This window comes from Populus nigra, chromosome 7 (assembly GCF_951802175.1).
Source record: "Populus nigra chromosome 7, ddPopNigr1.1, whole genome shotgun sequence".
Lineage (NCBI taxonomy): Eukaryota > Viridiplantae > Streptophyta > Magnoliopsida > Malpighiales > Salicaceae > Populus > Populus nigra.
In genome coordinates this window covers 6,641,324-6,666,053 of record NC_084858.1, presented here as the reverse complement: position 1 = coordinate 6,666,053, position 24,730 = coordinate 6,641,324, and the positions used below count along the sequence as shown (strand labels likewise).

The 24,730-nt window shown below is 36.9% G+C and overlaps 5 protein-coding genes across 5 annotated transcripts; 2 read left to right on the top strand and 3 right to left on the bottom strand.

Moving 5' to 3' along the window:
• The first annotated feature begins 2,914 nt into the window (after positions 1-2,914).
• LOC133699432 (proline-rich receptor-like protein kinase PERK9) lies at positions 2,915-3,963 on the top strand. The gene is made up of 2 exons (XM_062122672.1): positions 2,915-3,594; positions 3,900-3,963. The coding sequence occupies exons 1-2, from the start codon at positions 2,972-2,974 to the stop codon at positions 3,961-3,963; spliced, it is 687 nt and encodes a 228-aa protein (XP_061978656.1). The 5' UTR covers positions 2,915-2,971.
• Positions 3,964-4,067: 104 nt separating this feature from the next.
• On the top strand, positions 4,068-6,542 carry LOC133699852 (putative proline-rich receptor-like protein kinase PERK6). The gene is given in 8 exon segments (XM_062123345.1): positions 4,068-4,583; positions 4,686-4,735; positions 4,737-4,776; positions 4,864-4,934; positions 5,004-5,080; positions 5,198-5,342; positions 5,442-5,603; positions 5,982-6,542. Coding segments are annotated over 8 exon segments (1,215 nt in total). The 5' UTR covers positions 4,068-4,183; the 3' UTR covers positions 6,252-6,542.
• Positions 6,543-7,139: 597 nt separating this feature from the next.
• LOC133699851 (guanine nucleotide-binding protein subunit beta-2-like) lies at positions 7,140-11,425 on the bottom strand. Its single transcript, XM_062123344.1, has 6 exons — positions 10,991-11,425; positions 10,789-10,883; positions 9,398-9,822; positions 8,673-9,030; positions 7,997-8,110; positions 7,140-7,477 (listed from the first exon to the last, which is right to left on the bottom strand). Exons 1-6 carry the CDS (start codon positions 11,094-11,096, stop codon positions 7,442-7,444), a joined length of 1,134 nt encoding a protein of 377 aa, XP_061979328.1. The 5' UTR covers positions 11,097-11,425; the 3' UTR covers positions 7,140-7,441.
• Positions 11,426-14,332: 2,907 nt separating this feature from the next.
• LOC133698239 (glucan endo-1,3-beta-glucosidase 7-like) lies at positions 14,333-18,450 on the bottom strand. The gene is made up of 6 exons (XM_062121101.1): positions 18,161-18,450; positions 17,753-18,048; positions 17,213-17,581; positions 15,764-16,087; positions 15,117-15,405; positions 14,333-14,650 (listed from the first exon to the last, which is right to left on the bottom strand). The coding sequence occupies exons 1-6, from the start codon at positions 18,213-18,215 to the stop codon at positions 14,613-14,615; spliced, it is 1,371 nt and encodes a 456-aa protein (XP_061977085.1). The 5' UTR covers positions 18,216-18,450; the 3' UTR covers positions 14,333-14,612.
• Positions 18,451-20,289: 1,839 nt separating this feature from the next.
• Positions 20,290-24,214, bottom strand: LOC133699915 (cyclase-associated protein 1-like). Its single transcript, XM_062123434.1, has 10 exons — positions 23,574-24,214; positions 22,819-22,987; positions 22,649-22,713; positions 21,918-22,209; positions 21,685-21,832; positions 21,471-21,580; positions 21,295-21,350; positions 21,137-21,193; positions 20,856-20,999; positions 20,290-20,614 (listed from the first exon to the last, which is right to left on the bottom strand). Exons 1-10 carry the CDS (start codon positions 23,844-23,846, stop codon positions 20,528-20,530), a joined length of 1,401 nt encoding a protein of 466 aa, XP_061979418.1. The 5' UTR covers positions 23,847-24,214; the 3' UTR covers positions 20,290-20,527.
• Between the last annotated feature and the right edge of the window lie 516 nt (positions 24,215-24,730).

The window sequence follows — 24,730 nt, the reverse complement described above, 5'->3', positions numbered from 1 at the left end:
CATGACTCTAGAAAAATATTTTGTCACTCGCATTCCCTTCAAATCTTTTCTTCATGGCATCCTAAATATCTTTGGTAGTATCCTTCTTTAGAATCATGTCAAGAACTTTGCGATCTAAGGCTTGGAAGAGATAATTCTTCACTTTGAGATCCTTCAGTTTCAACTCATCCATTTTCTTCCTTTGTGCATCCGTTTGCATAAATCCACTTGCTGGCTCATCATAGCCAAGCTCTACCAGTCCCCAGAATTCTTTTAAACGCAGGAAATTTTCCATAAGCATGCTCCAATGATTATAGTGACCATCAAATCGAGGAATGGACGGTTGCATAATTTCCTTCGCTAGACATCTCTCTCGCACTCTGTGTTTAGAATAGTTCAAAGTTGCGGCTCTGATACCAATTATTGAGAAACCTTTGGTCATAAAACAAAATCAAGGCTCTGTAATTGTATATTCTCTACACATCTTTTTATTGAATGAACTTGGTTATATATAGCCTTACAGTAGTAACAGAAAGCAAATGAAATATCACGTGAATGTTGTGTTAGCATTATAGTTGCTAACAGAAATAGTTTCCTAACAGAAACATTTAAGAAACGGTTAACTTCTACAATTATGCAATCCACCTGTCATCCATCGTGTCTTGAGTTGCACTATTAATTTTGAATAAAACTATTTGAATTAGGTGAGAAAAATAAAATAGAATTGTCTTTGTTATTCCCAATCCATGAATTGTTATTCTTAAACAATAAAAGAAATGTAGTCTGACCAAAAAACAAATTGTAGAAATTAAACTTGGAGATGGGTAGTGATTAAGAAAACATAAAATCTAAATATCCTAATTAATTACAAAACAATGCTTTCTTTTAGCTATAGCTCTATCTATAAATGTAATATTAACATTTAGTAAGTTATAAAAATAAATTATACAATGGGAATAACACCAACCATGAAATAATGAGTTAAATTATTGTTATTTTTATTATACATTTAGTCATGTTTATTAGATTCGAAATCAGTTTGATAAAGATAAAAAAAATAAAAAAAATTCTATTAGGTCGAGTCTCACACTCAGTTGCCCAACTCCACACTAGGTTGGGCTAAGGCCAAGCTGTGTTCTCCCTCCCCTCCCTTCCCCTTTCTTTTTATTATCATTTTTTTATTATTAATATGGGTGGTCGAAGTAGTTTGCGCGCACCTCAACTAATCCCACGAGCCCTGAAATTAACCATCATGTAAGCTTCCAGTGACCATCATATTAGCAAATACAGGGTTCGAACCTGATACCACAGGAAAAACAAACTTCTTAATCTCAAACTCTTACCACTAGGCTACCTACTAGATGATTTTTCTACTATCTTTTTATTATTACAAGCTACAAGCCTATCATAACTCTGAATAGAGGTACTAGAGAGGAATAGAGTTATCATCTTTAATATTTAAGAGATTTGTTCAAGTTTTTTAATATATAAAAATATTTTATTCTCTCTACTCGCTATTTTTATATTATCGCTATTTAAAAAACACTAAATTAATTTTAGTATCGGAAAGTTTTTTGACGATTAACACTTAATCCCATCGGAAGGACAATCGTCCATTTAAAGAGCTCAAGTTCAATGAAGTTTTTCCAAGCTTCATTACAATTATTTAGATTTAATAATAACAATATATATATATAACAAGAGAAGTTTTCAATCTCCAGTTGCCAACCCTAAAGATAGAATTATAGAGACAGTAGCTAGGGAAGGACAGAATAACAAATCTTATGAGTCTACAGGTTCAACTAATCGTCTTGTAAACAAAAATTACAGAAAGTTTGTTATGCCCATTAGATTGTATCTGTACTGTGAACGTCGGTGTCATTTGAAATTGCGATCACAATTTTGATTTTTTTTTTAATATTAAAAATAAAATTTTAAATAAAAAATTAATTGAAAAACTAATCCTGATACGATCCGGATAATAAAAGTTAGGTGGAGTTTTTATTTTCAATAGTGCTAGTGTTTAGGTATAAATTATTTTTGTGTTATACAACTATTAAACCTAATTTATTTAGTTTTTTGAGAATTAATATCTTTGCATGTGGGTTGCGTGACCACGTAATTATGAGGTTTACATCAAATCTTTATAATACTTTTAATCCTTATAAAGAGCTCAAGGTATATTTGGTAACGCGATGGAAATGACTTTTCCTCAAATTTAATTTAATAATTTTTATAAAATAAAAAATATTATTTTAATATATTTTTAAATAAAAATTACTTTATATACCAGAATCGTTATTATAGTTCCACATAAACCGTTAATCAAGTGGTAGCTTTCCGACAAAGAGTCAACAAGATCTTCATCACCTTGCATAGGAAAACTATACGGACACACTAAAATTAGGTTCTGTTTATATATATATATATATATATATATATATATATATATATATATATATAAAAAGAGGTAATGCGGGGTCCCAAATATAGGAAAATGACAGAAAATCACCTCCTTTGTAGGAGGGGATTCTGTGTACCACAGTCCATAAAACTAATACCATGCAACCTTGCCTCCTAATTTCCATCCTTTGAGAATTTACTCACCCTTCTTCCCCAGGTATTATAATTCCTCTCCTTTTACTTTTTCGTGAGACTTCTTGGGCTAAATCAAATACAAATGATTAATTAGACATGTAAAAGGTTTGAAAATCATGATAATCGCAGCTACACATTATTGGTCTTTCATGCATTGTTGATCTTGTTAGGAATTATATATATTAATTAATTATATATATATCCTCTAGGATTGCATTTAATGATTTTATCATTCTAAACGTTAGATTCTGTTCTTCAAAAATCATTTTGGTTGGATATTCGTTTTCTTAATGCATCTTTCTCGTTAGAGTATCTGGGCTCATATCGTTTGGAAGAGGGGTGGGATTTGTCCGGGAAGCTTCGACGATAATATTGTTTGGCAAGTATTCCTACCATGTCTTCCTCCGCGCCTGAAGAATCTCCACTTTCTCCACCACCATCATCTGCACCACCTCCGTCATTACAAGAGCCACCGCCACCACCATTGGAGTCATCGCCACCTCCATCCACATCCCCACCCCCGGTAGAGGTCTCTCCATCACCACCACCGCCAACAGAGTTCACACCACCCTCTGATCAAAGCTCGCCCTCACCACCACCACCAGAAAACTCGGATTCTTCACCACCACCACCACCTTCCTCTTCTAAGGAAAATAACTCACCACCTCCTCCCCCAACAACAAAAGATAATGGTAGTAATATTTGGTCGCCTCCACCACCTCCATCATCATCCAAGTCTCGCAACTCGCCACCTCCACCACGATCTCTAGGACAATCAGGGAATTCGTCACCAAACAATACCCCTGCAACATCTTCAGGCAATGGGGATGAAGCTAACCTTGTACCAATTATAGCAGGAGCCGTGGTTGGAGTAGGGTTATTGTTGCTGCTTGCCCTGCTTGTATTTTTATGTACATGCAGAACGAAAAAGAAGAGATCGCCACATCATGATTACTACAGAGATCACTCCCCTGCACCCAAAGGTACATATCACACTATGAATGAAAGTTACGTCTGGTAAGCAAGAGCCTTTCTGAGCCATATACACGATAGTAGAATTAACTTTTTGTGGCATTTTCCTAAAATATATTTTTCACAGTGAAAATTTATAATTGCTATTATTAATTATGTTTACCGGGATTTGAGTTTCATAAACAGATTTAATGTGGTAAAAATGTATCATAATTGCATCAAAGCTAAATCTCTTAAATTAAATAAATGTTGATAAAGATATGATAAAAGCAATTGCATAAAATATTATTACAAAATGTACTTATAGTGGCATTTCCAAAAATTGTCGCTGAAATCCTATCCTGTTGCAGTGGTGCTAACCCTGCTCATTTGATTTTGAATGATATGATATTAATACTTATTCAAGCTGACTAAGATTACTGGCCAGATTGAATTTTGAGTACTGCTTAAATGTGCAGCCGCAGGTGGTCTTTATTACAACGCAACACCTCTTCAACAACCTGTTAGTAACGGGCACAATGAAAGCAAGCTCGCAGAGCAAGTTGTAAATCTTCCTCCACCTCCTGGTGGAGGACATGGAGCTTGGTCACCCGCACTACCACCACCACCACCACCACCACCTCAAGTTGCAATTATGTCAAGTAGTGAAATGAGTTCCAATTACTCCGGCTCACACAGTTCGTCAGGATTGCCTCCATCACACCCGTCCTTGACTCTTGGGTTCACCAAGAGCAGCTTCAGCTACGGTGAATTAGCAGCAGCAACTGCAGGATTTTCTCAAGCTAATCTACTAGGCCAGGGAGGTTTTGGTTATGTGCATAAAGGGGTGTTGCCTAATGGCAAGGAAATTGCAGTTAAGAGTCTCAAAACTGGTAGTGGACAAGGAGATCGAGAATTTCAGGCTGAGGTTGAGATTATTAGCCGCGTCCATCATCGCCACCTCGTGTCCCTTGTTGGTTATTGCATTGAAGGAGGTCAAAGGTTGTTGGTTTATGAGTTCGTCCCCAATTCCACCCTTGAATTTCACCTTCATGGTATGCTCCAAAAATCCTGAATTCTCCATTTTCCTTGATAAATTCCCCTCATTCATGGCATTCTTTATTCCTGATCATATGATACTGTCGTCAAATTTGTAGGTAAGGGTCATCCGACCATGGGCTGGCCTACTAGGCTCAAAATTGCGCTGGGATCGGCCAGAGGACTTGCATACTTGCATGAAGACTGTAAGTCAATTACCACTTCTCGATCTGCCTCCCCTCCCCCTTTCCCTTTCGGCATCTGTTTCTCTTGGGGTAATCTGTTTGATACATGCAGGCCACCCACGCATTATCCACAGGGACATTAAAGCAGCAAATATTCTGCTTGACAACAGTTTCGAAGCTATGGTATTCAGGCAACAAATTACCTCTGTTTAGATATAACTATTTCAGCTGATGATTTATGTTAAATATCAGGTGGCAGATTTTGGTTTGGCTAAGCTATCTTCAGACAACTATACTCATGTATCTACTCGAATAATGGGAACATTCGGGTAAGAAACTTTTGCTCCATTTCATTGTTGGATCATGTGTTCTGCTGGAGCACCAAATTATAATAGAATTTGACTGGCAGATATTGATATGTGATTATCATTGATCCATACATTTAGGTACTTGGCTCCAGAGTATGCTTCGAGCGGCAAGCTTACCGATAAATCTGATGTTTTCTCCTTCGGTGTCATGCTATTGGAACTAATAACTGGACGTCGCCCTGTGGATCTCTCCGGGGACATGGATGACAGCTTGGTAGACTGGGTGCGGATCCTTAATTTTGCAGCCTCATAACTGCGTTTAATCGAGCTTCTGAAACACAAGTAAATGCTTATATTGAATTTTCGGTTTATGCATCTACAGGCTAGACCGTTATGTGCAAAAGCACTAGAAGATGGAAACTACGATGAGTTGGTTGATCCAGCTTTGGAGGGCAATTACGATCTCCAGGAGATGGCATGCATGGTAGCATGCGCTGGTGCATCAGTTAGTCATTCAGCAAAGAGGAGGCCGAAAATGAGCCGGGTATGATATTTTAATTACCATGGTGATCTCTGGTTCTGTTTAAAAAATTCAAAGCTTTGATCAAGCGACCACCATGCATTTTCAAGAAATCTTAGTCCATACTTAAATGTGTCATCGATGTATTTCTTCAAAGAAACAGAATTTTCCCTGTTTCTTCCTCTCAAAGAAAATCTAATCGCTAGCCACTCCCAACCTTTTACTAACTTTTGGTGGATTAGTTTTCCTCACGGAACTCCAGATCACGCAACAGACATAAAAAAGCGAGGAGGAAAATAAAAGATCCAAGATAGCGGATAAGCTGATCATAATACATAATCACTTTAGTTAATGGAAATTGTAAAAAATCGTAAGAGATGCTAATAAGTACACATGAAACAGATTGTACGAGCACTTGAAGGTGAAGTCTCCTTGGAAGAAGGGAGGAAAGCTGGCCTAATCTTCAGCTCCGCTTCCAGTTCTGATTATGACCATAGCTCATACAGTACAGATATGCGGAGGTTTAGGAGGACGGCATTAGACAGCAACGACTATGTAAGCAGCGAATTTGGTCACACGAGCGAATATGGGCTGAATCCTTCCTCTTCCAGCAGTGAAGAAATGAGTCAAATGACCAAGAGTCGGGCAGGGAGTCACAGACGTAGCCCTTGAGAATTCTCAAAATTTCAAACTTCCAAGACCATCGAAAATCATTTCAATTTGAGTTTATAGTATATACAATATTATTAAGAGCAGGATTGTGTAGAATTTAGTCTATATGTTTTCAGTTATTTCACGAGTGAAAGACTTTTACCATGCATGACTGTAATTATACAGGCGTGGCCATGAATATTGAAAAAAAAAAGAAAAAAAGGTGATGGGTGATGGCAAGATTTGATGTAATTTTTTAGGTGTGGCTATTGATATAATTTTTTTTTTAAATGATGACGGGTTATGGCACAATTGGACCATTAAATCTTTGCTTGTATTTTCTACTGTATATTCTACTGTGGAGTTCTTGTAGATTACTTTAGTTGAAATTTCGTGTAGGGACTGGTGTTTTAGGGAGCGAGTACAAAGATTCCAGCAAATATACGACTGCTCCGTTAGGCAAGGCCAATCCATACCAGAGAAGAAATTGAATCTGCAGACCTATAGAAATTAGAAAGGGTACTGGTTAAAAAGCTTCGTCGACCATGTAACTCGATATGGGAAGAAAACTTTCCATCACCTAAAAGTGTTTCAGAACTTCCTTGAGCAAAAACTTTTCAAAGTTCAAACTATAGTTAGTAGCTAGCAATGGCAACCTGGGCACGCAGGAGGGGTCCTTGGCACTGATCCCTCCCCCAGACATCTAGATTAGTAGACAAAGCAAACACCAACACGAGACATAAGTTCATGAAAAGATTCCATGGATTGAACTTCAGAAAAATAGAAACAGCATGCAGTCACTTCCATTTGTTATCTAACATTTAACAAGGTAATGGGTGATCCAGGGCATTAGTTTTGAGGTATGATACAGGAGAAAAAGAGGCTTGGTATGGGGAGGTGGAGGATTGATTAAAGAAAACGAAGATTTTTCATTAAATAAAGGTACAGGATACAGTAATTGGTACGTACAAATTAAACAGGCAACTTTGATACTGTGGCCAGATATAACATGAATAGCCAATTTCACCAAGTAAGATCATGCATTTTTCCATTTTCACATGAGAATTACAGGCAGCAGCACAGAGATATGGTTCACATAAACTTGACGAGAATGTGAAGGAATCTACCAACAGCACAGTGCATCTGAAAAGGCTTTGAGAAGCATGAACCTGAGAGGAAACAAGACATTTGATTCGATCCTTCTGCTCGAATCAGATTACCTGCCTGTGCCCTCCAAAAGCCCAAATCTGGAGAGAGAGGGAGAAGGAGAGAAATTTTATCAGCTTTCCGAATTGGTAACTAATTCATCTGTAACTAAATGTAACAGAAGACCAAAGTGAAACTGGATAACATTATGTACAATAGATTTAATTAAGCATGACACCTCCAACATGCACAACACCAGAATAAGCAGTAGCATTCTGACATAAATAATTATCAATGCAGGGTGAATGGGATCCTATATATCATAAAGTTAATAATTGAATAAAAGGTGCTTTGTTGTTAGAATAGGCAGGACTTCTAGAACCCAAAAACTAAGAATAACAAGTGCCTCATTACCTAAAATAGAATCATTTAGAACAAACATAACAGATTATGTATGTTGAGAAGGACAGAACTGGATAACTAAGATTTTCAAATGTATGTCATGATCAATACAATCTTTTGTTTGTATATTTGATATGGAACTTTTTCCTAGATGTATCTCAAGCAAATCGGACAGTATCAGAAGAAATAATAAGGCCATTGTTTATATGGAGACTAACCTTTAGATTTGTATCCCAACTTCCTGTACACAAGGCACTTCCATCAGCTGACAAACCCAAACAGCTTATCCGGCCCTCGTGTGAGTTCTGCAAAGATCCCAAGTTCAAAACAGCCTGCCAGAAATACAAAATTAATCAGGGTCGATGGATGCAATATCATGGCCTACCTCAAATCTTCCACAACTTATACACATGCACAGAACTACTCAGCCAAAAAGGCATGCAACAAAAGAATAATGTTCAAGCTTTTCTCTCTTAAAGGTTAAAAAATTGGGAGTTCTGATAATTCATATGACACAAATTGGAAAAACAATAGCCACCAACAAAGTGGAGGAACTCCAGTGCCACTCTTTACATAAGTTTGTTTTCGGGTTTTTTTTCTATCATGAGCATAGCAAGGCTTTAGACCTATGCTGAGTAAAGGCACTTGCAAATGGGATCTAATGCAAAACCTATGAAACCTCATAACTCAGTGGTAGTGATGCCCAACCAGATGACATTAGAGCAACATTCAAATTATGAAACAAAAGCCAAGGTTGGGATTAGAAAATGCCCCCATCGAGTTCAGATTCCCATAAATAGTATTAAATAACTTGATCAATTCAAGCAAATCCAATTCCTCGAAAGATGTTTTGATCGTACCATAATGAACTTAATTCAAAGTGCAAAAGGGTACCTCTGCCAATAAAGTGTCCCAAACATAACAGTCACCATTTGAGTATCCCGCAAAGAGGAGTCTTCCTGATATTGAAAATGCAATGGAGATTACATGTGGGATCTCATTATCACCATGCTGGTGATCGTAAACTTGGAGCTGGTGCCCAGTCCTGATATCAAATAACCTGCAAGTGCCATCATCCGAGCCTGTTCCAAATCTATTACCATCAGGAAAGAACTTTACAGCATTGACATCTCCTTCATGCCCATGAAATGCGCGCACTGCTCTACTTGCAACTCGGGTGTCCCATAACCGGGCAGTTGAATCACAGGAACCAGATACAAACATTCTAGAGTTTGATCCATTAATTGAGACACTGCAGGATACAAATCAGTATCACAGAGGTCAAAATTCAAAAGTGCTAATTGCTCCCTGACAAAGGAGAAAATCATAAAATTTGAATGTAATAATGTAATGCTATGAGTGATTTAAAGGACAAAAAGAAAACATCTATTCTATAAGGTTCGATTGTCACAGGATGCACCATATATAAATGTCGACATAGAGTAAATATAGGGTTGTAAAAGAAGGCACCACTACAAGAGCAGCCGAAGGTTAACTAGGTAGCTAGTCCTGTTGAATTTGAAGTCAAAAGGTAGGCAGGTAAGCAGTTTGCCACGCATGTGAGGAGTTTTTCTAGCAGTAACAAGGTTAGCTCGAAGAAAACTTGGAGAATGCCTTACCTTAGCACATCAGCAGTATGTCCAGACTGAAATTCTCCTCCGAACACGGAAGTTCTAATGCCCGTTGTAATATCCCACAAAACACACGTCTGGTCGCCAGAACTTGTTATCAGGTGGGTATCCTCATCTGGAACATACTGACAGGATGATACATAGCCCTTATGCCCGCTAAGCATTCTCGATACAGGTAGATTCCCATCCTTATCAGTTGGTGAATTCAGGTTAAAAATTGAGCAAACACTATCAAGACCACCACAAGCAACAGATTGTCCGGTAGGAGAGAAAGCACATGTCATCACCCACGCACAAGGTAGCTTTATGGCATGAGTTTTCTGACTTGTTAGAGCATTCCACACTATTAATCGCCCATCTTGAGAAGCACTTACTATTCTATTCCTTTCAGGGGTCCAATCCAACGAATATACCTGCAAGTGTCACGGGTATTAAAACTCTATTTGAAACCCATTGTTTAGCACTCATGCCAAATTACAATTAACATGCGATCAATACAACATAATCACCCTTTAGTCTGCAGATCTTATGCATCATCTCCTCATTTCACTGCTTCAAAATACCTATGCAAACCTTCATAATTTCGCTTGCACTCTGTTCATTAAGAGGGATGGAAAGGGTAAAGGGGAGGAATTGAGAATAGAAAGGAGGGATATTAACCCGTCTATCTACTTGTTGGGATAACAAGAGAGGAAAGGATGGATTGTGAATTACATGACAGGAAGGTAATTCGGGATCCTTCCCTTCCTTTCTTGGGTCTCCATCCAACAAACTAGCTTAGAAAGCATCTCATTCCTCCTCCTCAATCCCCCCCCCCCCCCCAAACAAACAGAGCATTGAATAAAATGTTGATGTTCTAACTCTCAGCTTTTTCGATAAATCAATTGACAACTTCTAATTTCTCCCATTCAAAGGGCCTCTCTAACAAACCAAACTATCTGTTTCTTGGGTGCTCTCTGTCCATAATATGCATTAACTTTTTCTCGTTTAATAATAAATTCATCCAGATGAATATTTCTTGCCCTTTCATAAACACGCCCCCATTTACAAAAGAGAGAGCAAAAGATCTTAAAAGTAATAATAAGTCACCCAATCTTCACTAGACTTCGTTTTTGGAAGCCAAGCCAAAAATAGGGACCCTCCGTTTTCCATAACATTCCTTCGCCTAAGTTAGTGGCAGATAACAAATTCTGCATGAACTATATCGCATCTGCCCACCAAAAAAAAAAGTCCTTCTAGTAATTGCAACTACCAAATACTACATGGCTTCCTTCGCCAGTTAAATCAAAACCCAAAACTCCATCTATTGCCTCTATCTTATATCTACGATGAAAACAAATTAGAATTAAATTTAAAAGAACAAGAATAGTGGTTATCACCTTGCCAGTGTGTCCTTGAAGAGTCCTGCAACAAACCAGATCGGTGGGCCCAAAACTCACCGGACTCCTCTCTTGCGCCCTTGCGTATCTCGCCACTGCAGCAACCCATAACAACTTCAATCAGATCCACTTTCTTTTATTTTATTTATTTTTTATCAAATACGAAGAGGAAAGAAAGAAGGAAAATTGAAATGATTATTACTATCTGTATCAAGTAAAAGAAGGCGTTTCTGCTTCAATCGTTCTCTCAAAGAATTCACCGTCTCAGTCGCCGCCACATGGCGCTCCTTTAGCTCCGAAACAGACATTACTATCTTCAATTTTTCCAAAAAGAAAAAAGTGAACTAAAAAGCACTGGCCATCAAAGTTTTAAGCTTTTGCAATTGTATATTTCTTCTTAAAGTCCTAGTAATGATCATAAATCATGACTCGAAAAGGATTGAGAAAAAAAAGAAAGGTTTTAAAAATTCAATAATTTAAGAGAGAGAGAGAGTGGGATATATAGTTTTGATTAGTTTGAGAGGAGGTTGAGGCTGTGCAGGTGGTAATGGACTGATACTGCAATTCATGTTTTTTGCAGAGGTTAACAGAGACAGGAGAGAAGGGAAGTAGAGGCTTATTTTTTTTACTGCAGCCGCCGGGTACACTTTCTTTTATTATTATTATTATCTTACGTGTCGTGCTGTTTTTTTTTTTTTTTTGGGGGGGGACTTTAATTTATAATTATATTTTCAGGTGATTTTTATATTTTATATTTTATCTTAAATATAATATTGAAAACCTTTAATGTTGGAATTGTCCTTTGGAGCAAATTAAATTTATTATGTTATCTTGAATAAAATTACTACTTGGTGTATAAATTGAATATATGTTTTAATCACTGTAGTGGAAGGACGTAAATAAAATAGAATAGATAAAAAAAATTATTAAAACTTAATTAGTACTAAAATAATAAATTGGGAGCTGAATTCGAGTTTTATCTTTTATTTATTTAGATTTTAGATTTTCATATAGAGTCTGATTATGTTTTGTGTTTAAAAATATTTAAAAAAAATAAGATTTTTTTATTTTTTATTTCAAATAAATTTTTTTATATTTTTAAATTATTTTAATGTATTGATATTAAAAATAATTTTTTTAAAAACAATATTTTTTTAATAAACAAACTATTAATATCTATGACTATTACTGTTATTTTTTCTCTCTCTTTTTTTTTCTACAATAATTATCATATTAAAACCAAGCATTGGTTTTTCAAAAATATTGATTATTGCGGATCTCCAAGCCTGCCAAAGTGCTGGTTGGCGTGGCAATTTGTGTTAATTAATTTGGTAATCAATAAATTATTTTTCACGACTGAAACAAATTACAGTCTACGCATTAGACTATTATTTTAGTTGCAAGAAAATAATGTTCAGATCTTATTATCTCAATTCATTAAAAAAAAAAAAACTATCCCGTTGGTGTCTTGTTTTATGTTTTTAATAATATATGCTATTATATTACAAGATGATATTATTTTTATTTGATTGATATCATGCCGTTGAGCAAGTTTATAATTAATTGAATATAAATTTCTATTTTGACTCCAATTAATGCAATAATTTCAGCCAGGTAGCGTCATAGAGATGACTGCTAGATGGAAATAATTTCACCATCAAGGGAAGTGCATGGACGGTGTTTATTCCAAGATTTTGGTTCATAATTGATGACATAATAACACCCGCATATATAATGATAATGATGCGAGTTGATAAAAAAGAACATAGGAAGAAGAAGAAGAAGAAAATAAGATAATCTGTTTTAAAAGTATTTATTGATAAAATTTACTTTAAATTAATATTTATTTTAGTGTTTTCAAATTATTTTAATATATTAATATTAAAAATAATTTTAAAAAATATATAATGATACAAGTTGATAAAAAAGAACATGTGAAGAAGAAGAAGAAAATAAGATAATCTGTTTTAAAAGTATTTATTGATAAAATTTATTTTAAATCAATATTTATTTTAATGTTTTTAAATTATTTTAATGTAATAATATGAAAAATAATTTTAAAAAATATCTTATTAATGAGTTAATGAAATAGAAGCTGAAATATTTTTGACCCAGAGGTCAAAACATGTAAACACCTTTTCTTTTTGTTAAAACGCAGTTCAATCACAAAGAATGGGTAGTTCCTCCGCCGCCGTGCAAGCGCATTTTCAAGTGTTTTCTACAGAATATTTGTCATTTTGACGCTTAGAAATGGTGCCATTTCAAGGTCCAACCATATCGATCATTGAACTGGAGGGAAGGGCAATCCGACGTCCAAGAGGGGTTGACATGGTCAGGTATCGATGGACCACACACGCTTCGGAGAGCTTATCTATACCTACGACTTTAAGCTTCGGGCATCATTCGAATTGTTCCAGACGCAGAGAGGCCTTGGTTAGGCTAATCATTGAGAAGAACCAGTCTACAAAAGACCAGTTCAACAATTCCCCCCCAGAAAAATTTCATGGATATCAAATCGTCGTCGCGAGAATATAATGGCCGTACTCTGTTTTGATGCATTTAAAAATACTTTATTAATTTAAAAAAATAAAAAAAATATTTGTTCTTGGTCAAATTACAGAAGCCCATTTTACAAAGTCTGCCGGAAAAAGAAGTCGCTCGATTGAGGGCCACCCCTAGTCAAACTGGATCGGTTTGACACGCCGTATAACATGTGTTCTCATTCTTCCTGTTCTGTTTGAAAATCCATGTGGTAGTCTCGGAGAGCTTGCATACCAGTAGTTACATTTTCATGGTCTGGTCTTGGGAGAGGTAGATCAAGCCCATATACTTTGGTGATGTTCACTGTAAACAACATTGTCGTGAATTATCAATTTGGGCCCAAGCCCAACCACCAATTTAGATTTTCCTCCTCATGGGCTCCTTTACCGCCACCCAAGCACCAACCAAGACGAGAGTTGTTTTTTTAAAAACAAATTATTTAAAAAAGTATTAAAAAAGTATTTTTTTATTTTTTAAAAATTAATTTTAATATTAATATATCAAAATAATTTAAAAACATAAAAAAAATTAATATTAATTAAAAAAAATAAAAAAATTTAAAACACAAAATAAACATGCGAGCACAAACAGGAGAGTGGTCATGGAGAAGCGAGTCGTGTACGCAAAAAGGTTTGTGCGCGGGTGAGATTCTTGTATTGAGGGGTAGTTTAGGTACTGCGATTTTCAACGGTCTTCATGTCAGAATTCCTCGACTAAACCACACCTCCTTACATGTTTCATGCGATTTAACAGGTAAGATTCCCGTACGAATTCTTAAGTAGTTGGGCTCAACAATTATTTCCAAACACGAGATATGGCCAAATCTAAAGAACTGAACTCTTGCCAGATCCTTGATGTTTCAAACATGCTGCATGGGAGACCAAACCCAGATCCTTCCATGGAAATGCGAAGGAAATTGTGCTTATCATTGAGAGAGAAGAGGACCAAGCAAAGACATTTTCTTCACAAAACCATATGGGCTCATGATTACAACAGGCCGGCGGGAAAGAAAACGAAGAAAGGATCTATAACAGTCACGGATGATGGATTACAAACATGGTACGGAAACCATGTGACAGAGTTTATAATGTTCCTCTAAACATAATTGTAGTCCTATGCATACTTCCTGCTACCTTAATAGTATTAGATCATATGAGAACAGAGAGAGAGAGCGAAAGAGATAGATCAATGCTGCCCAGTTAAAGGAGAAAGCATTTACAATTGCAGATATAAAAACAACTCAGCTTCTTTATTTGATACCCAAATGAACCTCCTCCTGATCTTCAGGCACTCCCACCAGGGTAGGTGCAGCCATTGTAACCTAACAATTAAAGAACATATGTTCAGAAGCATAACAATAATTCCAAGGCAGAGAATATGATCCGCAACAAGATCAAGATTTCTGGTAACGTGGGGACCTAAACCCAAAAAGATACGTTTATTTTTGCATTTTAAAAAAATTTAAAATTTTTTTATGCTCAAAGTAGCCATAAGAATCAAAGCTAATGTTCTCCCTTCTATATTCCTAATGGCATAAGCAGCCATAAAAACCAAAAGCTATTATTCTTTTACATTTCCAATCACATACTAATATGGAGGTGACCCATAAGAGCTGGCACCTAATGGTTTCTAGATTATTCATTCAAGTGCTATGGAATTGCTTTACGACACCATTCAACTTTAAGTCAGAAGATGCTCAACTAGGAACCATGATGTGGTTATTTTCTGCGGTTAAAATTGCAAGTATATATGCAAGGAAATAGCATTGGAGTTGAAATGAGATTTACTAGGATTTTTGAATGTCAGTGTAGCTGTTTCTGAGAAATCGCAGTTCCATGGATTCTTTGCAGACTTCTGGTAGTATAGATTCATGGCATAAGAAGCGTGTGATGCAACAGTATTTGGTTCGAAACAGGCACCTCCTGGTTGAATGGGACCGCAATCTATGCCTTGTCCACAGGCATAATCAAGACTTGCCTGCAATTGAGCGTTGGAAACACCAGCTTTCGGCACACACCAACCTGCTTTTGTTGGATTTGGTGACGGAGTCACTGGAGTTCTTGGTGTAGATGGAGTCTGAGGAAAAAGACCAAATGGGGGATTTTAGGAACCACAAATCAAGAATATCAAACTAACCGCATTTAAACAACATTTCCACCATGCCTTGTTTATTTTAGTGAAAGTTGATTTTAAATGCTTCCCTCTCCCTTCTATTGATCATGTCAGTGATAACTAGCTTTACGATAAATTTACTAGCACGTATCACGATGCTATAGGACTAAGCTGGGTTAGGTTTTCAGGGTCCTGGTATTTTCTAAACTCCTCAATTGTGTGAGAATTGCAGGTTACTTTGTGTCACCATGACAGCAGCTTTCACAGTAGATTGCCAAAAGAAACATCATCAAGGCATTGAAGAAAAAGAAGATTGTCTTACCAAGCTACTCTTTGAAAGACCAATATCATATGTCATCGAAAGGTCGGGTTTGTAAAGGCCAAATGATCGTTCAGAAGCAGGACCAGATTTCAGATCCTCGTCATAAAGGGCGAAGATATATGTATCTACAGATTTTCCAGGCATTAGTGGAGTTCCAACCATTGATCTGAGGTGAGCAACCAAATTGCCATTATAAGCTCTTGCATTCTCGATGCCTGGTCCAACCTCATTGCTGTCACCCTTGTAAGGCCACCCAGTCTCAGCAACCACAATCTCAACGTCAATAAATCCCATAGCATTTAAGGCAGACCTTACGGCATCAACCTGCAATTCATTTTCCAATTCAAGAACTGATTAAAATCATTTTAGTGAACCAAAGAATTGATCATTAAGGGCTTAAGCTCCCACCTGATGGATTATAAAAGTTATGAGCCTATATATCAGTATAGAATGCACTATCTACATAGCCACAATTCAAACACTAGCAAACCCCAGATGTGTTCCATATTAGATGCAAAAATTACAATGGATGAGCTAATAATTTCAACTTCAACAATTATTCTAGTAATATGATTATAATGTTCACATATGGTGTTCCCTGATCAAATTAGCCAACATTTTTTACATTCCCAATAATTCAAATCTTGGAAGGATCAGAGCATAAATCATAGCAATGGCCACCCTGTCATCAGGCACAATAAGTCACATTAGTGCAATTCAGTGCCCTCAATCATCTCACCAAAAAAGCAAGAGCATACAACAGAAGAAAGAATTATTTGCAGATGCTCTCCATTAAGTCATTGAACAAATACATGCTTTCCAAATTTCTTTCACCAAATATCATTTTTTCTGCACATGAAAAGGACACAGCCTTAACTAATGCTAAGTGATCGAAATTGCTCTAGACCTTGTGTAAAGCTGCGAGGCATAAAGTTAACTCAGGCACAGAGAATCTAATCCCCCATGAATTCCCACGTCAATTCGTGACAAAAGGGTATGTCACACGCCTGTCCCGTACCCTTTTGTTTATCGACCTCACATGTCAATGTGTCATTGAGCCTCTACCAAACCCAATAAATCTAGAGGACTCTTGCTGGGAGCTGCGAACATTGCGACAGCTCCCCCCACAAGGTTCCGAGACGGAGCTCAACCTGAGTCTCGGTTAAGAACGATCTAGCCGTCCGTAATCCACATCTATCTAGATCACAGACGATCTTCAAGTGATTATCTCTGTACGCCAACCTTAATTGTTTTTACAAGTAAGTTCAATCAAAACTTAAATGTTGGATGCGCGTTTATGTATATATAGCCACTGCCCAATCATACCCGTGGTGGATTTTTTTCACTGCCCGTAACGCAGGCACGGCCGAAATTGACTGGTCACCACACCAGCAAGTCAGCAATACTGCAAATGTTCCAAGTAATAAGAAAGAACTTAGATGTACTTACCTGAGCATCAAACATGTTCATGTACTTGATCCCATTACCCGAGTCAACTCGTCCCGAGTTGGGTTGAAACAAGCAAAAAGCTAAAGTCTCCGGTCTCGGGTCGCTCTGGTAAGCAAAAAACGGGTACGGATTAACGGCAAGGGGCGAACCATTGTCCTTCTGGAACTGCAATAACCTTCTCATAGTGTCTTGATAAGCTGGGTTAAACAAACCTGAAGATGGCGGGGCGGACTGAGACAGTATGGCCATGGAATGCACGGTGGAGACCTTAACCTTGCCACCGAGTGAGGCAGAGCTAAGTGCTCTTTGCATATTTTGCATAGCCGGTAAAAGCTGAGATATCAGGTTTTGATCATTTGATAACAATACCTGTCAAAATCAATAACCTGCATAATTTAGCTCACTATAAAAGCAATGTCAAGGCTGTAAAACTCTAACCGTGCATGTACTAGATTCGTAGTGTCTCATAAAATAAAAATTGAACATAAGAAATCAATAATTTAAAAATGACGAATTGTGATAGTGTTAATGTTATATGACCTCGTTACCAACAGTGATGAGAATTATCTTGCTAGCAGGATAGTAAGGTAAAACATTCGAGTTAATCCACTGAGTTGCAGAATTGGGATCGGAAGCTAAAGCAGGGATTTCTCCATTTGCCGCACCAATAACGATCTCGATTCCAGTATTGGCTAGTGCTCTGATGATCGCCGGATCAGCACCATAGAGCCTAACTTTCTGTACAGTAGTAGATTGTAGGAGCTTCGCTGTGGCAGATGGTGATGGCAAGTTATCAGCAACTTGACCATAATTGACCCCGATAAAAGACTCTGAGCCTGTGACCATAAAAAAAAAAAAAAAAAAAAAAAAAAAAAAAAACCCAAATTGGTGCCCCTTTTAATTTTATGTCTTCTAAAGGCCAAAAACATAATCAAAATTCAAACTTACTTGCAAGGTTGAAAGATTGAAGGAGATAGAGAAAAATGAGGATTGAAAGCGCCATGTTTGGTATGCGAAGGGACAAAGAAATGGAAGGGGAGGGGTGAAGGATGGAGTTCAATGGTTTTTGCAACTTTTTGAGTAAGAAGCGGAGCAGTTTCGATTCTGTTGCGCGTTTGTGTGTGTGTGAAATTCAACTGAAGTCAACTGATGCACCAATGCCTTTCGAACTTTTTATTAGCCTTGATTTCCACGCTTCACAGTACCGAAACTATCTTCTTTTTCTCGGAGATGCGAAAAGTATTATGTGTTTGTTGTGATCTATGTTTTGCTTGGAGGAATTTTAAATTTTTTTAAGAAATTAAGATTTCTTCATGCATGCGTGTTTGATAATTTGGTTAGGATGATTCGCACGATGTTAATAGTAAAAATATTTTTTGTGAAGTACGGTTTCATGGGTTTCGAAAAAAGTTTGCATTATCAGCCCCCATTGTTAGTGTTCCAGCGATCTTCTGTAAAATTTCGGATGAGAAATGTAATTGGTAAATTCCACCTGAATGTCTTTTGTAAACCATTCCAGTTTTTAATGTTCGTTCGTCCACAATTTGGTCTCCGGTTAAAAATACAAGTCTTCGTCGTCAAGTTTGGATGAGAGCCCCTGTAGTGGGGTGGGTCGTGACTTCCCAGGGTCAAGTCTCCCTTCTAACTGTTTTTTTTTAATTATTATTATTATATTACACCACGTGGCTCAAAAGTGAAAGGACCCAAACCCAAAAAAGCCTAACTGAATTGTCTGAATTCTCGTAAGCTGCACAAATCCTACCATGAAGTCACATGCATAACTTGTCCGATGGGAAGAAAATAATTCCCAGCAATAATGTGAATTTGAGATAACGACTATGATGGGCCCGACTTTAGACAAGAACCCGAGCTGAAAGCAACGGTCATTAATGGTTATAAATTTTCAAGCATGATTACTTTCGTATTTTAAAAATAATTTTAAAAAAATAATTTTTTTTATTTTTTTTATATTTTCAATATACTAATATCAAAAACAATTTTTTAAAAAAATAAAAAATTATTTTAATATATTTCCAAAAAAATATTACTATAAATTTTATCTGTTAAACATGAGATTATCAATCAGTAATGGTTATAAATTTTCATGCATGATTACTTTTGAGTTTTAAAAATGTTTTTGGAAAAAAAAATATTTTTTTGATTTTTTTTAGATTAATTTTTTTAATATTTTCAATGTTCAAATGTTAAAAAATAATTTTTAAAAAAACATATATATTTTAATATATTTTTAAACCAAAATATACTTTAAACATGAGATTATCAATAAACGTAATATCAAGAATCAAGATGGATCTGGTTGGGCCAGAAGTTACTTGGAAAAGGCAGGCAACTTCCACTGGCCTCAGCCACCTACCCAGTTGAAAGTAGAAATTTAGGCCCCACTTCCTCTGTAAGAGCGAGTGACGTTCGGGGACGGATGTCACACCTAAATAATTGAATATGTACAGCATCCGGTGCGAATGCAAACCATGTTTTGATGACTATCCCCACATCCACCATTCATGTGCAGCAGCAAAACAATGCACCACCATAGTAGCAGAGCATTACTAATTCACCTCTCATGACTCCCATACAAGACCTAACAACCCACCCACAAGTCAAATTTACGAGAGACCACTCCTAGACAAGTGGAGCCAATAATTCAGCGTACCAGCAACGAGACCACAACGAATCTTGGATGGAACCCAGGTCGTGTCTCAAATTTGAACCCAACTCACCAGTTCATTGCTCATCTCGTACGTTGTTGGAATTACTGTTTAATCAAGCTAATCTGCCAATGGGCTAAAGGATTAACCTGGACGAGACTCGCATCTCATTGAATTTACAGCATCTATTTCATGCAATCGACATGTTTATATACAGAAGGTATAACGACTTCCTGAACTCGATGACTAAATTTTCAGGATGGTGACAAATTCAGTTTATCAACACGAGAGACAAGGGAAAGAAGTATGGATAGAGATTAAAACCAGGCTTCGACAACGCAGAATAATACAAAAATTCATTCTCATTGCAACAAAAATGGCAGTTACAAGAACCTCACAACAAGACAGGCATGGGGAGACAAACCCTGCAAATAAAAATCATGCAGAAAATTCCAAAAAGTCTGAATATACCCAAGCAATAAAGAAGGGCATGAACAGACAATGTATCATGCATCACAATCATGTATCGATGGCAAATTGAATCAAGGAAAAAAAAACATGTATTAAAGCCACCCCTCAGCCATCAAGAAAATAAATAAAAAAAATAGGAAAGTAGAAATCAGCATCAGGTGATAGAAACTTGATTCAGTTACCCTCCAGAGTGGGAGACAGGAGTAGTTTCAAACTGGCCATCCTTGAACATATGAATGAACTGTTGTGGCAAGGCATGCTCCACCTACAAATGTAGACACGGGAAGCCATTTCTGAGGAAATTGGAATGTAAAATTTCAAAAAAACTGCAACAAAAGGAATATGACTGTGATTTGAGCGTGCTATTAAGAGAGTGATGGAATTTGAACATTCAAACCCCCCACCCAACCACAAGACAAGAAAAGTGACATAGACAAGGGATGGCGAACTAAATCTTTGTGGATTAAGCAGGGTAGAAGGAAAACATCTGAAAGTTGAAAGCATACCAAATCTCCATCAGGTTCTGCACCAGGTACCAATACATTGATCTCGCTAGATTTAGCAGTAGTAATCGATGCCCCCAAAGAACCTTTGCTTAAATATAATTGACAGCCTCCCGTGTTGTCCACTGAAATTGTTGGAGCAGAACCCTAGAGCAGGGGATAAATTTAGATGTAACTTAGATCATGCTTGTAATCCATGATCCATAGAATAAGCATTAATACTTATTTATCTCCAATTAAAAAAACAGTAATAACAAAGTCAAATATAATTTGAAATAAGATACCTGGCATTGCACCTCAACACCACTGCAATTCACAATCTCACAAGCAGCCACCACATCCTGTTTATCAAATAAAATAAGCATTCAACTCAAAAGGTGTAATGGTACATCAGAGCAGTAAACTATATTTGCATTTTTCTTTCAGAATTTCTCATACTAACCGTGAATACAACCCCCATCTTAGTGCATTTGTCGATTGTTATATTGTTAACTTTCCCTGCAGATTGTGAGAATCAACTAAGCTGCTTGTGGATTTCTAAACAGAGAACATGATATTGGGCAATATCCATAGATGGTTGGTTTGCATTTGTATATTTTTACAGAGTATAAAAATTACCTTGAACCTGCAAAACTGAATCTTTGCATCCAAAAATATACACAGACTGTTTTGCATCACAGTCATCAATTACTAAATTCTTTCTTCCAATTTGATTCTCAACAACCCACCTGCAAAAGGGGGCAACCAAAGACACGATATACAAATCACATTCCATGTCAACTTGATGATTAAAATTAAAATCAAAACCATTTTCAAAATTACAAACACTCACTTACGACCCATTTGAAGCTCCAGTTTTGGAGGCCCTGCCTTGGAGAAAGAGGGTGAACTAGTACGGCTTTCTTTTTCACTAGCACCAACAACACCAGTTCTATCAGCACGGTTCTTTGTCTTCATATTGTCTGTGACCTTTCTAAGACCTGGGACATGAGAAAGCAAAAACAATGACCCAAGATATCTTTTGACGAATTTTTTTTTTGTGGAGAAAGTGAAACATAAGATTACCTGAAGTCACAGGCTTCCCAGAACTAATTTCTTGGAAAACAGCAGCCATCCCTACTTTTGGCTTTGATGATGAAGGAGAAGAAGATTCAGAAGTGAAGAGAGAAGCTGGTGGAGGAGGTGGAGGAGCAGGAGCGCTTGGTGCAGCAGCTTTTGCTTTGGCAGTTGCACTCCACACTGGACCCAAGGGATAATGACTCTTTACATAATCCCTCAAACCTGGTAAATATAACTCCTTCAAAGCCTTGGCCCATTCAACATGATTTGGGTCTTTGCTTTTGTACTCTACAAGAATCTGAATTTTACAGAACAAAATGTTAGCAACGATTAATATAGTTTCCTTGTTCACTAAATAACTCATTTTCATTTACAACGATATAATGTGAATACAGGGTGGTTCAATGCAGGTATCAAACACCAAATAAGAATACAATTATACAAAGGTTTACAGAAGAAAGATTTGTATAAAGTCATATGGCAAAATCAAAAAAAAAAAATTGCAGGATTGGTGGCTAATTTTTTAATATAGAAAGTCACAGGACTCCTTGAAAGACGCTGCTTTATACATTAATCAAGGTGTGCTTTTAATGCAAAACTTTCCTTTTTGGTTCAGAAACATCCTCTTCAAGCTAACAGTTCTATTTTCTTCCTACAGCTAACAATTACAGAGAACATCCCTACTTAGTGGCAGCTCCTTGTAGTGAGTTGCAAGGATCCAGCTGATCATAAAGTACCTTATTATTGTAAAATTCAGCCATTTGCCAACTTTCTTCCACGTGCGCAATAGGCATGCTCATACCTTAAATAAAAAAATAAAAAAAAGAAAACAATATCAGAGTTTTACATGGAAGAATCAAGACCTATATGCTATTAGAATATAGAATAGACAACGAAATTCACATACCACAATCTTTTCCAGTGTAGGCAATCCAGGCTAAAGCTGTGGAACTGTCAGCAGCTGCCTTCAGGTGGTTAAAGAAATCAGATCTCCTTCCCTCTGTCATTGAATTTGCTTTCATGATCACTTCATTTAATGGCTTGAGAAATTCAGCCAATCCTGCAAGATCAGGCTTCTGCACCAATAGAAGGAGCCATTCAACATCACGAAATTTCATTTTCTCTATCAATGGAAATTGCTAAGGAAATCAAAAGCGGACAGCAAGCCCCTAACCAGTATCTTGAACCCTTCACTGCTTCTATGTTAACCCATTATTTCTATCCCGTCTTCAGGTTCTCGTTCAATATTTACAACGTCAACTACATTGACCACCAGAGAACAATGATACCATAAATAACGAAGATATACTTTTCCTATTAAATATTCTAACATGAATTTCACTTCATCGTGCAACAATGACCGTTCTCAGTTAGATTGTCACCGAAGATGACACTTCATAAAAACCTGAAATTAACAGTGATTTCTCAAATAATTCCTTACAGCCATGAAATATTCATACATTCTCATAGCATTTCAAGTTCCCATTCCAAAGGGCCATTAGCATTTACACTTTCTCAACAAACCTTCCATTCAACAGAAAACGAATACTTAAAAACTAAATCAAAATCGACCTGTCAAACACATGAATTGTCATGGCGCCAACTTCGTTAATTTTAAATTAAAACCTCAAAAAACATAAATAAATTAAATAAATTTAGTACCTGTGCTTGCTTGATCTTAATGAGAAGTTCCTTTTGCATGTTAAGAGCTTGTTCTAGAATCTTCGTGACTTCTAAAACTTGTCCTCCAATCTTCTCTCCAGCGCTCGAAACCCTACCGAAGTATGCCCCCATGAAATCTTCGAACGCTACAATCGACGGATCCGTCGCTGAAGCATCATCCCCGCCACTCCCCGCCACACTTCCCCCTCTCAACGAAAGTGCTTCTAATCGTGCCACCGCCGATTCTAGCCTAGCCATTAGCCTCTCCTCCATCGCCCCCTCCCAATCCTCCCCTTTCTCTCTCTAAATCTTGGCAAATGTTTCTCTCTATAAAACGGCGCCGTGATGGTTTCAGATAGAGTAGATCTGGTGGTGGATGTAATTAAATAAGAGCTCGTTTTGCCTTTTTCGCTATTAGGCAACGACACACAAAAAACAAATAAAATGGGTGGCGATGGTAATTTGGAGTTCTTGGCGGATTTTATTTTAGGGAGTTTATGCGAATCTGAGTGACACGTGTTAGTTTCAGAGTGCAACTTGGCTGGTTTTGCGTTGTAAGAAGCAGGAAGACCTGCTAGGCTGCTAGTTATGAATTACGGCTTCACTTTTTGTTGCGGGAAATTGAATATTGAAGGACCTAATTTTACGTAAAACTCAGTGTTTTATTTCAAATTCAATGATTAAGAGGTCGTGGTTAATTGAAGTAAGGAAGATGACCAGTGCGGGTCAGGGTCAGGGTCAGGGTCAGGGTCAGGGTCAGGAGATTTGGATTTTTGTCTCTCGCGTGATTGATAGCAGTAAATTATCTCATTCCAAGATTATTAGAAGAGCGAATCAAGAATTAAATGCCTGTCAATTCGGGGTTAGATTATAAACTATAGTTATTAATTTGACTCGGCTAACGAGTTGATTACGTGATCGGTCAGAATTTTTTATAAATTTGAATAATTCGATGGCTTCACCTAGTTCAGCCCACACGAGGCCCTACCGGTTGATAATGATATTGTTTTGATTTTTTAAAATTATTATTTTTATTTAAAAAAAAATTAAAACCATGATAAACAAAACAATTCCGTTAATCTTTTTTATAAACACAGCAAAGCCAAGTTAATTTCCTTATAATAAATACATGCCCATCAACCTCCGATGAACTCTCC